This window comes from Protopterus annectens, chromosome 10.part0 (genome assembly GCF_019279795.1).
Source record: "Protopterus annectens isolate FY-2018-M chromosome 10.part0, PAN1.0, whole genome shotgun sequence".
NCBI classification, from domain to species: Eukaryota; Metazoa; Chordata; order Ceratodontiformes; family Protopteridae; genus Protopterus; species Protopterus annectens.
This window is the reverse complement of record NC_056744.1, coordinates 674,550,812-674,564,535: the sequence shown is the minus strand read 5'-3', so window position 1 is coordinate 674,564,535 and position 13,724 is coordinate 674,550,812. Positions and strand designations below refer to the sequence as shown.

At 38.2% G+C, this 13,724-nt stretch overlaps 1 protein-coding gene across 1 annotated transcript in view; it reads left to right on the top strand.

Annotated features, from left to right (window-relative positions):
- Nucleotides 1-13,724, top strand: part of C8B (complement C8 beta chain) — a 506,997-nt gene that overhangs the window by 278,369 nt on the left and 214,904 nt on the right. The window contains exon 7 of the mRNA XM_044085515.1: nucleotides 8,446-8,686. Coding sequence (XP_043941450.1) covers nucleotides 8,446-8,686 — 241 coding nt within the window. The remainder of the gene's footprint in view (nucleotides 1-8,445; nucleotides 8,687-13,724) is intronic.

Below are 13,724 nucleotides of genomic sequence, written 5' to 3'. Positions count from 1 at the left end.
GGTCCCAGGCTTCCGCCTTATATTGGGACCCCTGGTACTGGCCCTGCAGCAGTCTCTGCTCATGGTCTTTGACAAGGAGTCCTGCCATGACTCTGGACTCCTGGATGCCCCAGCACTGTGCTCAAAAGCGCACTCCCTCTCCCCTTCCTGACATGGTACCTGCAAGAGGAAGCTACAACCAGTTATGAGATGTATTCCCGCCTGTTGGGTTTAAGAAGGGCTGATTTCCCACACTTTGCCATGATTGGCCAGTTTTGAAAAGGCTAAGCTATGGGCAATCCTGCTTACCTAAGGTTGGCATTGTTTAAAGGGGTATACCACTGAGCAAATTGAGTTAGCTGGCCTACACATTGCTTACAACAACTAAGCTGGCCTGTGCAATGCTTAGCATTGCTTAATATTTACTTTGCATTATATTTGCTTTTTGGCATTGATTTAGTATTCATTACATTTTATATATTTGTCTGGTATCCGTGATTCATGTGTATGTACACTGTATGGGGTCATTGTGTTTAAAAGGGTACTTCAACAGTCTGTTACAATTACACCTCACATCTGGGCTTACTGCTGTACTCCAGTTCACATATTTATGTTATATAGTGACTGTATACTGATTCTTTTTACATGTTCAGTTTGCTTTTACTATAGTGAGGATTTGTTTGGTGATACCTCATTCTTATGTACTGCTGTGATGGCTTGGTGGTTAACTACTGTGAGTATAGTGTATAGAGTCCTGGGTTCATGCCCTGCAAGGCTGTTTATTTTGTTTCTGGGCAGAACAAGGGCCGTTGGACACAGAGTGATTAAGGCACTTTTAAGCACTTGTAAGCGGGTTTGAGTGGGGCTGCGCGAGGGTAAGCACTGCTAACCTCTGATTAATGATGCTTACAGAGAGTTAGCTTCAATATTCCTGTGTGCGGATTGCTTACCACGCAAACAGGCTTAAACCCGCTTGCAAGTGATTTCATATGCTTTCTCCTGCTTACTACTGCTTAATAGTGCTTACACTTGCTTACCAGTGCTTACTCCCGCTTACCACTGCACTAATTTAGACAGTAATGTCTCATGGTTCTTGGGAAGGTGGGGGATTTGGAAGCTGTATGGAGTTATCATTCATTACACATTTTACCTTCCATTTGTATCCCACCCTGATTCCTGTGATTATCTGTGGACTTTGCAACATTATGACACTGACACCTCACATCTGCATTTAATGCAGTACTCCAGTTCACAAATATATGTTATTTAGTAGGTTATGCAGCTAAAAATATTGGTCATAACATGATTTGACATGGAAAATGGAATGCGCTGCAGTGGGACTCGAACTGGGAATGACTGCTCATAAGGCAAATGCTTTGCCCACTACACTATTGCTATACTGCTTCATTTGCATATATCTTCCTTTTTATCCTCTTCTGCTATTTAAGTTGCATTAACCATAGCTAAGCGATGGGCAAACCCAGGCACCTATGATTAATTTTAATCTATTTCATAAAAAAAAAAAAAATAGGATCTTTATATTGTTTGTGTTTACTGTTGCTCTTGTACATGTGAGGGGATGTTGCTGGGGGTATGCAGACACCTTTGAGCAGTCTCGCTCATTCTTTTAGGGCTTTCTACTGTTCTTCATTGCTAGGGCATATATATTCTGAGAGTTCTGTTCTCAGACACGCCCCCTGCACTCTTACATGCTCCATGTAAGATTAGGAGCTCAGGCTCAGACAGCACGCCTTCTTAATATACATGGCTCACTGCCATCCTGTTCCTAAATGGCCTCTTCCGTGCAGGACTAAGCTAGTCCTGCACAGAAGGATAGTAAATCCGGGGGTATATGTTTAAATGACCTTCTGAATAGGCAGACATTTTTCAGCTGTAAAGGCACCTAATTCAATGGGTTAATAGTAGGACTCTGAATCAATAACTATTCATTACATCAATTTTTGTATCTAAATGTAAAAAGATGGCAAAGAAGTCAAACAAAATGTGCATTAAATAAGTGATAAGCTTCAGAATATAAGGCATTTGTGAACAACAGGGAAACTTAATGGTCCACTGATCTTTTTTCTGTACTCACAGAATATGTCATTATACATTGTTCTGTAAAGTTTGAAAGAAAGGAAGGTCTTTTGCTTACAATAGCTGAGAGGCAGCCTTCTCTGTTGAACTGGCTATCACTTTTCCTACTGCTTGTTTACATTGTGTGATTATTCACCTGACAGAATATAACAAACACTCTAAACTAGCACATTACTTGGAAAGTGATATGCTGATCAATGCTAACTGAGACCAGAGACACTGCATTTACCTAAGCATCTAGCAAACTGTTTCACCTCAGGAGCACGCACACACACACACACACACACACTTATACATATATATATATATATATATATATATATATATATATATATATATATATATATAAAGCTTCATTTCATCTGAATTACTCAGGCCATGTTACATCAAGTCATGTGATCACCTTCTTAATGATCTCAGTTTCAGATCAGGCTTCAAACTCTTCATCCCATTCAGGCCAGGTTCTTTATCTTTTTTCAGTAGATTTATTCACATATATTCATTTTTTCCAGTTGAAACTAGTAGAAACTGGGGTATGGGAGACAGCAATCATGGATAATTGACAAGTGAGAATTGTATCTATGAGACAGCAAAGGAACTTTTCTAGGAGAGACAGATGGTGAAAATTACCTTTAGCAAAAGAGAATGGTGCTGTCGATATTGGTAGCCAAAATCAGACAGTGAGAGAGTAATGAGTTGTGAACAGATTTTTCCTGACAGGGAAGTATGAGGACCAATCCAGAGACTACTTATCATTGTTGGGATGTAGGAAGTTAGAGTGTGGTGTGGCTGCCTAGAATGCTGAATAAGGAACACAGAATTTGTTTTCCTTTTCAAGATGGCTGAGAACCTCATTTTTTGTTGGAGTAGTGCCAGGGAGGCAAGTTGGCTTTTTCCATGTGGCCAACCAGGTAGGCAGGCCACCTATCTATCAGAACCCATTGATTTAAAGTGGCAACCCTTTCACCTGCTAACTAAATATGGTTATGGCAAGAACTGCCTCTGAACTAAGATTTTCTGTGACAATTCCTATGTGTCATTCAAATATGAATTAAGGTGTGATGTCTCCACTCTGGGCTAGTAATCAAGGAGCTTGAATTCCTCTCCACTGACACTGGAGAGGGATGTTCACTTGGAACAAAAATAGCCCAGTATTTCCAGATGCAGTTCTCTGTGTCAAGCACAATTTCCCTTAAGAGCACAGGGAGCACACTCAGACCAGGATCTGGGTTTCTCTCTCTGTCTCTTGCAGGTCACCAGTAAGGCTTCCCACTGGCACAGCTGTAGAGTTAAGTCCTCAGCCGAGTGTCCAAGCCAAGTCCTCTACCACTCTCGCTGTGAAATCAGTGCTTTGTGATTTGCACAAACACACACACACAGACACACACACACACACACACACACACACACACACACACACACACACACACTTGGGAAACTCTGGCAAAGGTTTACTAGCTACGCCCACTTCTGATAAAACTATAAGGTAGTTACTGCCATCAGACACTCCCAAGCCAGCTACTCTAAGGCTGTTAAAAGGGTACCAAATTATACTGAATGGAATTAATATTAACACATCTGGCCATCTGACTTCTGGTTCCCATACAACGTCCCATTGCTAGAAACTGCCAGGATGTAGCACCTATGTGTCAATAATATACACATACAGAGCCTTGCTAAGATCTGCTGCAGCTACTGGAAGTCATAAAACCATAAAACACTTCCATTCTTCCTACAGGAGCTAAGAAACCATACTTCTTACAGACATTGTGTCTCTGGATCCATTCAAAACTGTGAGGCAACATCTTTATGTCCTAGGCTCAGTAATTTAATTTACTATTTTTAAAGTTTGAGATTAAACTCTTCTCTTCCAGTAACCTTTGTTAAAGCATATACTTTTAAACAGTTACAATAATGCATGCATATTTCTTTTCCTGTCTGGCAGGGCACATTGTTGGTACATTTTTAACACAAGCAGCTTTACAAATACATTTTTCAACATAAGCATCTGTACAAATCAATTTGCTATACAAATGACATATGGTTTACTATCAAAATTCTGAAACACAGTTGTTTGTGTAATGACTTACTCGAAAAAAAGGTTGGAAATGACAGACATTGTTCACGCAAAACAACGAAAGTGGTAATGTCTGTGATGCCTGTGCACTGGCCCAGCAATCAAGGAGCCTCAATCCTCACCACTAACACTAGTGAGGAGCATCCATATAGGGAAAGGATAATAAATACACACACAGTAAAGTACAATTTCCCTTAAGAGCTCACAGAGATCACAATCAGTCTGGGGCTGGTTTCTCCCTTTCTCTCCAGGTCCCCAATAAGACTCCCCACTGGCACAGCTAAGGGTCCAGATCTCAGCCTAGTGGGCATGCTAAAATCTCCAGCACCCACTCTGTCCAACCAGTGCTTTGTGTCCTTTCCCAAGTAGCTGACACACACACACACACACACACACACACACACACACACACACACTTTGAGATAAGAGTTTATACAACCACACAGACACTCCTGAGGAAGCTGGCAGAGGTTCTCCAGCTGTGCCCCTTTTATCCAGACTATACAGTAGAAATCACTGCCACCACCCAGCTAATATTTATCAGCTACTCATTGGCCCTTATGAAGGGTGTCCAATTATTACTGTGCAATATTATTATCCAACTGGTAAGTGCAACCAGTCAAGACTTATTTGGAGTGACTTGGTACAGAATCACTATATACATACAATGTACTCTTAGAGCTTAAATTATCTTTACACAAAACAGCCACAGTTGCAAGGTTTAAAAATATTTAATAATAAATAATAAAAACACAAGACAATATTTCTTACTATACAGTGCTATTCAAGAGTTCAGAGATCACAGACAAATACTTAAAATAATACCGTAGAAAAGTTCTGACATCACAGAAAAACAAACTAGTCTAATCTTCCTATTTCCTAGCTATGTCTAAGAGAAAACACAGTTCTAAAATCCTACCTGCATCTAGACACAGGCAGAACTGGTGATGCTGGATGTTCTCAAGACAAATGCCCTAATGCTCTCTTTCCTTCTGTCCTTAAATTAATAACACCGTACCACTGATTCATTTCAGATTACATCATTTCTTTCTGGTTCCCAGGCTAACAGAGTCTCAGAGGTTAATAGCCCCTTTGATCTTGCAACTGGTCATGAACCAGAACAATAAAAGAAATTATACATGCAAATTCTTGCCATTAACTTTGGCCTAAAACAATAGGCAGAATTCCTTCATCCAGACATATTGGCTTCGAATTTTGACATCAAAGACAGTCACAAAATGCTTGACTTAGCTTTCTTACAGCAGGGTGCACTGTTGTTACATTTTTGCAATTCAATATCCAATGCAGTCTTTTCATATTTAAGAGAACAAGCCTGTAGCTTATATTAATATATACAAATGACAAAATTATCTACAAAATTCTATCTGACTAGGCTGGCAACCTTTGCCTATCTTCACGATAATTCAAATTCAACATTATTGACATTACCCAACTTACCCTGAGGTCTGCTGATTTCCTACAAATGTTTTGCAGGGGGGAAAGCCACCCTGCACCCCCACACCCCCTGCTAATTATATATTCCAATTCCGACATCACACTGCAGAGAGGAAAAGGGTAAATTTCCCAATCAGAAATGTAGTGCAATCTCCAAGCAGAACATTGTCCTCACACTAGTGTTCGCTGTTGTGGAGTCGAATATTTTCTGGATCAGCATTAAATGAACTTGAAACTAGTCTTTTGACCATCACAGTTCGCATAACTGCCATCCAAATTTTTGATAGTAAGCCATGACTATTAATTCTTTTCAAAATTCCAGCTAGATGTGCTGGCTTATGTTACACATCCACTGCCCTACTACTCCTGTCATAGATGGCAATACCTCACATTGTCACATAAGGGTCAAGCACAAGACAGACAGAGATAGAGAGACAGACAGATTCTCTACTAGAAGATATTGGCCTGAATACCACAAATCTTCATCTACTGCATTGTAGTTGAAAATGCCTTGCATACCCCTTTTCTAAAGGTAGAAAAAGTAGATATACAATGGTTTATGGTAGTGAACTGCCTCTGAACTAAGATGTTCCCTGACATTGATTATGTATAACCCAAAATGGTGTAAGGGTCTAGTACCAGGTAAATGAGGTTCATGAACTCGTTCCAGAGTCCTTAACATATTTCCATGTTTATGAAATTAACAGTTTTGAGGTTATTCTTGATGTTCTGTTGCTGTGAAATGGAATGGTTGCATAAATGAGCACTTATGATCCATATTTTGGAGAATGCATAAAATAATTCAAAATAAAGGTTACACTCAGTACTTGTCCATAGCACATGATATTCCTCCTATTATGCATTTTATGTCGATTGAGTCCCATATGCCATTTAAAAAAGGCAGTGTACTTAGATGCACCACTTAAAAAAGGCAGTGTGATGAATGTTATGCAATCCACTTAAAAAAGGCAGTGTGCTGAGTATTATGCACTCCACTTAAAAAAAAAGGCAGTGTGCTAAATGTTATGCACTCCACTTAAAAAGGGCAGTGAGCTGAATGTTACGCACTCCACTTAAAAAAGTCACTGTGCTGAACCTTACACCATTCCTAGTCTATATACATGTTAACAGCATGTGCCACTATGTTCCATATATGCTGTACATTATGACAGCTCTACGGGTAATAAATGTGTTGTTATTACATCTGTTATCCTGTATGTAAGGAATGCAACATATTTTTCATCTTTGCTGATTGCTAGATTTGTATACTTTGAGTGAATGGGCTATTTTCACATTAACATCATATATTTCTATGAAGAATGTGTGCATTTGCAAACCCTAGTTGAATGCATACACTATGTAAGTTCACTCAAACAGATGAACCTACATCGTAGCCTCAAACATAATAGCACTGGCCTTTAAAAATCATAGCAGTATGTCAGAACAAAAAAGCACTTTCTTATTGTTCACACTACACGGTCTTTCTATACTAGATCATATATAGTTTTTTTGTCATATATAGTTAGTGGAAGTAACTCTTTGTATAGGCATAGTTTATGTATTTAATAAAGTATCTACTCATAAACACGTCTGACTTTATGAGAAACATCATAAATCTAAAAGGAGCAAGGCTTACTCTGAAGGCCAGAATCATAGTATTATGCCTAAATCATAGCATTTGAGAGGCATACTGATGAAACTATACATCACCAATTTTGTAAACTATCCAACAAAAATTTTCATCAGCTGGGACTGAACATGATAGCACATGAAAAGCAGTAAATGACCCACTCCAAAATCTCCCATTTTATTTTCTTATTTCAATGCAGATTTGTGTAACACATCATTGAAAGCCTCCTACATGGAATTATCAAACAATAAAATACTTTTAATGGCACTATATGGGCATGATTGTTTTCACTGATGTACCGTATCGTATGAATAGATCAATGCAAACATTTCACATCAATGTAGCACTATGATTTAGAAGTGTTGTAGCTATTATCCGTAATGGGAAGACTTTTGAGTAACTCTTTTTGTGTTTGCCTAGAATTCTTGTTTTGGTCCTGGCTGTTAAGTTACAATGAAAGAATGCTTTAATTTGCACTGTGTATATATTGTGAATTTGGGCTGATGATGCTCCATTGTGGATGTAGCTTTTATTGGGGGTATATGTATTTATCAGACGTACATTTGGGGGCTACATGGTTAAGTACTGTATTTAAGGTCTACTGCTCAAAATTATTTTCCAGTCAAAAAGGAGAAATGTTTTGATGTACAAAATAATTACAGACAGATGATGTAGTGGTTTCTTTACTTGCTGATGTTGAAAAAGGTTAGAGTGTATATGCTTTTATGTGTTTGGTCATAATTTAGTATTGTAAATCCTGCAGATAGTTTTATTTATTTGTTTTACAGCCTTGCATAAATGTTTTCACTTTTGAGTGTCAAATGTGTGTGAAATGTATTTGCATCTAACTGGATATATGGCAGCATCTGTGGATCAGTTGAGTTAGGAGAAAATCTGCAAACATTAGCAAAGAGTGGCTAAAAAGATGAAGAAAAGCATAAATATATGTGATACATAAAGTGATGCAACATACTAAAATGGGGAACAGCATTTATGGGAACCTCCACCTACAATTTCCTAAATTAACAGGTGTAATATGCTCACCTGCATAGATGCCTTCAGTTATGAATGCAGATATATCCATATCTAAAAGTACATCTTTAACAGTTCTATGAAAAATAAAACTAAGTCCTACAATTAAATTGTTCTGCATGTGTACTCCTAAACTAATACAGTGTAATCATGAAATCTGTTTTCTTCATCACAGAAAAGCAAGTTTGTTCGTGCTAAGTCCAACCTGGAAGTTGTCAAGTATAAGCTGAAAGACCGAAACCTAATGTTACACTATGAGTTCTTTCAGAAGGTAAAGGCACTGCCGTTAGACTACTCCTATGGAGAATACAGAGAAATTTACAGGGATTATGGAACACATTACATCACAGAGGCAATACTTGGAGGAACATATGAGTATGTCTCTGTTATGAACTCACAGAAGCTGGATGAACAAGGTTTGTGCCTCATCAAATCTACCATTTCTGTTTTTTTTTTTTTAGATAGCATATACTTATTTATGAAAAATAACAGCAACAAAAAACAGTTATTTGAAGCCACTTATGCTGTTGGCCAGTTTATGCTGCAAACAATAATTGTTTTGAATATGTTTTTTTATTCCCTCCACTAATGCAGTCTACCAGTACCTCAGTGTCTTGGCAGTAATTAGTAACTCTCTCCATTTTTCTCTTAAACATTCTTCTTTTCTGGCAGGTCAAGTGTTGGATGAGTGGGGTACCACTATGATTTGTTTTTATTAATGCCTGTCATTTCCTTTATTGCAAACCCTACATATCAACAAATCAAGCAGACAAATGGCACTGCTACCCTCAAACCCTTACCGCCACCTGTAAAAGAAGAGACTTCCTCTGCCCTACCTGCTTAATCTTCTCCACCGCGGTTGCTAACTGAATCAGTGATGTCAGCAATGAAGATATTACACCTCCCATTTACATTGTTGTAGTATTACAGTATTACTAAATCACAAGCCCTAAAACTCTCAAAGTTAATAAGTAGCTTGAATATGTAGGGTTTAAGCATGAATCGTAAACTAAATAAGTTGGGATTTTTCACCAATTTTCTCAGCATTGGTTAGTTTTGTGACTGACATTTTTGTGTACTTTTAGAATGAATCACAATTTCGGCTAATGGTTACATTTCACATCAACCAAGATACTAATTAAAACAAGTAAAATACTATTCTTACAAAATAAATTAAATGCAAATAGGAAGTTCAAGCAAAGCAGTAAACAGTATGGGAAATATACTTCTGAAATATGCCACAACAACAAAAAAGGCAAATGTATATAAAAAACAACCAACTGTCCATGAACTTCTCAAAAGTATAAAATAATCCATAATAAAACCTCTAATGCTTCAGCTCAGAAGCCTTCAAGGAGTGGCCAGTCAGTTGTTTTTATAAACTTCTGAAATATGTTTGTCCAGATCCTACCAAGAAATCATACCACACCATCTTTGGCATAAGACAACCTTCATTAATCAAATTTATTAATCACAAAACTTATTAATCACAAATGTAATCCATAACTTCAAATGTAACATAGACAGTGTCACCTACTGACCTCTATCCCACCGTAATGTAAACAGCTGCTCACTTACTCAAACTTCACACCAGAAGCAGGTAACACCACTCACTTCAATAACCAACCAACCAACCAACTTGTCAATTCCAAACATGAACTCCAAAGGGAGAACAGAACAGGGACATTCCTGATGCTCTTCTCTGCCTGTCAACCCACATTCGTATGTAAACTCCACAACATGCCAGCTGACCAAAAAGGAGAGCAGAGAGAGTGAGCTGCAAGCTCATGCCTAAATCTGATATCCCCACCCCACAGGTACTGCACAAAACTAAAGTTAACGCCTCCTTACCATTACCTCACGTCCTCTCCAACCAGCCCTTCTCCTTAACCTTAACCCTTCCTCACCTGTAACACTGCAACAACACCTTCATTCACTTAACTCTTAAACTTTTCTGACCACCAACATTTGTCCCACGACCAATCCCACAAGTATCTCTGGACAAACTAGTTTACGTCCAAACGGCATTATCTCTCAGAATGCCTCAAAATACCTGACAAGTACTCATCAAAACTGAATTTCTTGACAGAGACTCTGATTTACAAATTTTCTGGCAAAGACCGTGATTTTCGGGCTGGCATGAATAAATTGTGACACGTGGCAACACTGAACTGCTTACATTCCGAATTCATTAAGTAACATGAAACTGTCACTTTCTGCTTCAGTATAGATATTTTAGGTAGACAGGGTCAGGAATTAAAACTGTTAAAATATATATCTATCTGTCTATATATCCATTTATCTATGACTGCAATTCACTTTGTCAAATCACAAAATATCAACAAAGTGAAGTGATTTTTTTCTAGAAGTATGTGTTGATGTTCAGATATTCCCACATGATGTTTGAGATTTGGTAGAGTGCAGGTAAGTGTCTTTTTCATTTAATGCTAAAACTTTTGGATATATCAAAAGTTTCAGCAATAGGGGCAGAAGTGTATGTACAGGTGTTTTGGGGTTAAGTTTAGGGTAAGGACTACTTGAGAGGATAGATCTTTTTGCATGTGTGTTATGTGTAGGTTCTGTGTATAAAATGCTCTGTGTAGAGAATCTGTTCGAGAAGGGTTTTTTCGTAATGTACTGAGTAGGTTTGGGTTTAGGTGCAGGGTTAGGCTTAGGGTTAGCCCACAGCAATAAGGCAAGACATGAGGCTTATACTTGTATAATTCTTCAGTCCAACATTTTTCTTTAATGTCCGCAAATTTAAAGGGGTAATCCAACAGTGTACTTTATTTCTACAACCAAATGATAAGGTTACATCATGACAGTTTTTCTTGTTCTTTCCATTCAGAGACTGTAAATAATGGTGTGGTTGTTGCTAGTTGAAGGCTCCATAGCTGATCTGAAACTCTCCTATAACGTTAACCATGAAGCAAAACTCCTTGAAACAAGAAGGGTGCCATTGTAATCAAGCTGAAAATGTAGGTTGCTGACTTCCATAGCTCTTGCAGAGAAGTGCAGCCCTAGAATTCATGTATTAAATTAGGGTTCACCACCCTTCAGTCCATGCAGTTGTCCAGTGGCTGCTAAAGAAAACAAATATTTTCAAATACACATTGTTGAATGTTTGACATTTTATTTAGAGCAAACAGCTAGATTTAAATGCTTAATTCTACATGGGTAGCACTTGCAAACTGCTTATGATTTCTGGGTTATCCATTAGAAACATATAAAAGATAAGGTACTGAGAGTGGGAGATATAATAATTCACAAGTTGTATTCATCAAGTGAAAAATAAAGGGAGATTCAAATGTGCTCAAGACTGAAACCTGCAACGCATATATCTTTGCTTAAAATATTTCTAGTGATCCTTATTAGGAAGGGAACACCTTATTTCAAGAAAATGACAAGAAGGCAATACTTTTCTTTCATGTATTTCCTGTAAACAGTCATCTAAACATAGTAAGCCCTGTCATTTCCAGTCTTCCGACCTAGCTGATATTCTCCTACTATAAGTTCCAGACAGCTACCAAAGGGGAACAGTTATTACAATTGTTTCAGGATGTTAATGGTGACGTCTAATCAGTGTCTGAAAGAAAGGTGGAATGGTAGAAGTCACAGAACTAACTGATTGCCCAGGGGAATCTACTGCAGCTAAAATCTTGGAATCCAGTTGCCCTTGGACATAATCAATGAGCATGGGGGGAGTGGGGTGTATGGAGTTGGTAGGTCTTAAACAAACATCCCTCTGAATGGAAGCACAGATGAGACGAGCTCCAAAGACACCCTCAGGATCCATGACCGGCCCCAGCAAAAATACATTCAAGGGTTGGATAGTAGCTGGTAGACTCAGCATGGACATTCGGTGCTAAGGACTGGACTGGTGACAATGAGGTCCAAGGTGACCAAGAAAAATAAAAAAAAAAACAATTATGTTGCCTTTATATGCACAAATATTGGATATTTAGCAATACAAACATATACAAATTTAACTATTCTGTGAAGGTAATAAAAGTAAGTGGAGGAGAAAATTATGTTATTAAATAATAATGTCAAATAAAATAATACACAAACAGTATGACCTTATATAAAATGAATCTGCAGTGGACAACAAACCACCTCACTGTGCTGAATGCACAGACCTGTCACTATTGTTATTATAATTCATATGTTGCTCTGAATTTGCTTTATATCCTGACATGCTATAATAACCAACATGATGCATGTGCTTACTGAGAACTAAGAATGACTGGAGTGGTGTAATTTGTCTTCAACATAAGTGACTTAAACGTGGGATTAAACTCCTTCTACTACTAAAGCTGTGTAGTACATTATCCTGTCACTGCTTGTTTGATACATTGTAATGGCATTGTACAAAATATCAATGTATTTAAAGAAACACAGGGCAAAAATCTTTGCGTAGCTGAATACAGTTCAGAAAGGGAGCAGTCTTAATTGTTGTGGGCAAACTTGTTGAAACTCCACCTCATACTGTTTGCCCCAGTTGCAGCAAGTGATGGAATCTAGAAAGATGTTTATCTTAGTAAGGATGTAAAGGATGAAGCTATCACAACAGGGTTAAGGGGTTTGCACTAAACTCTGCATTGAACCGCTTTGGCAGAGTGCAATCTCATTTATTTCAGAATACAAACTTGCAACCAGGATATGTGTTTATTGATAGAAACTATGCTGGGCTTAAATACAGTACAAGGGAATATGTGTACTACCAAGGGGCAGGTTTTCCATATGAGTGATAATAAATTAGCATCATCTAAAAAAGTTGAAAATTATCTGCACCAGTGACAATGACTGATGCAGTCCTGTCTGTGCCGTAGGTGACAGATATTTGATTAGTGGTCTGATTTCTTGATGGTGCAGGAGAGAGTGAATGGGCATTATTATCTTTGGATAGATGAGTGCACACATTAAAGGACAAAAACATATCATTGATTTCCTGGGTAGAGACTAGCCAAACCACTGCATAGTGCCTCCTGTGTATGGGAGGGGGTTGTTTTTCCAAAGAATTCCCCTTGCAGGAGTGAGGGAAGGTGCAACACACACTCATTGCACATTCTACCTGCAGGATATCGTTATGTGCATGCAAGTAATAGGGCTTAATCAGAAAAATTCAAAATCTCCCCTGATGACTGCCTTAATGGTTACCCCTTGTATAACTCTTACCATACAGTGATCATAGTTGACATAAAAGGTTAAGGCTATTAGCTGTAGTTCCTGTAGTACAGGGTTTGATTTCCACAGCCCTCATTTGCCTGCTGTGTGATTTTGAGCAAGTTACTGAATCAGATAGCACTTGGGTGCAAGTAGGAATTTGAGCTGGGCACCTCAGTTATCTCCTGGACTGCATGCAAGACCTAGTAAATACCTATAATCCTTACCTATGCAACACCTAGTAAATACCTATAATCCTTACCTATGTAGCATTAAACAGGCTAATTG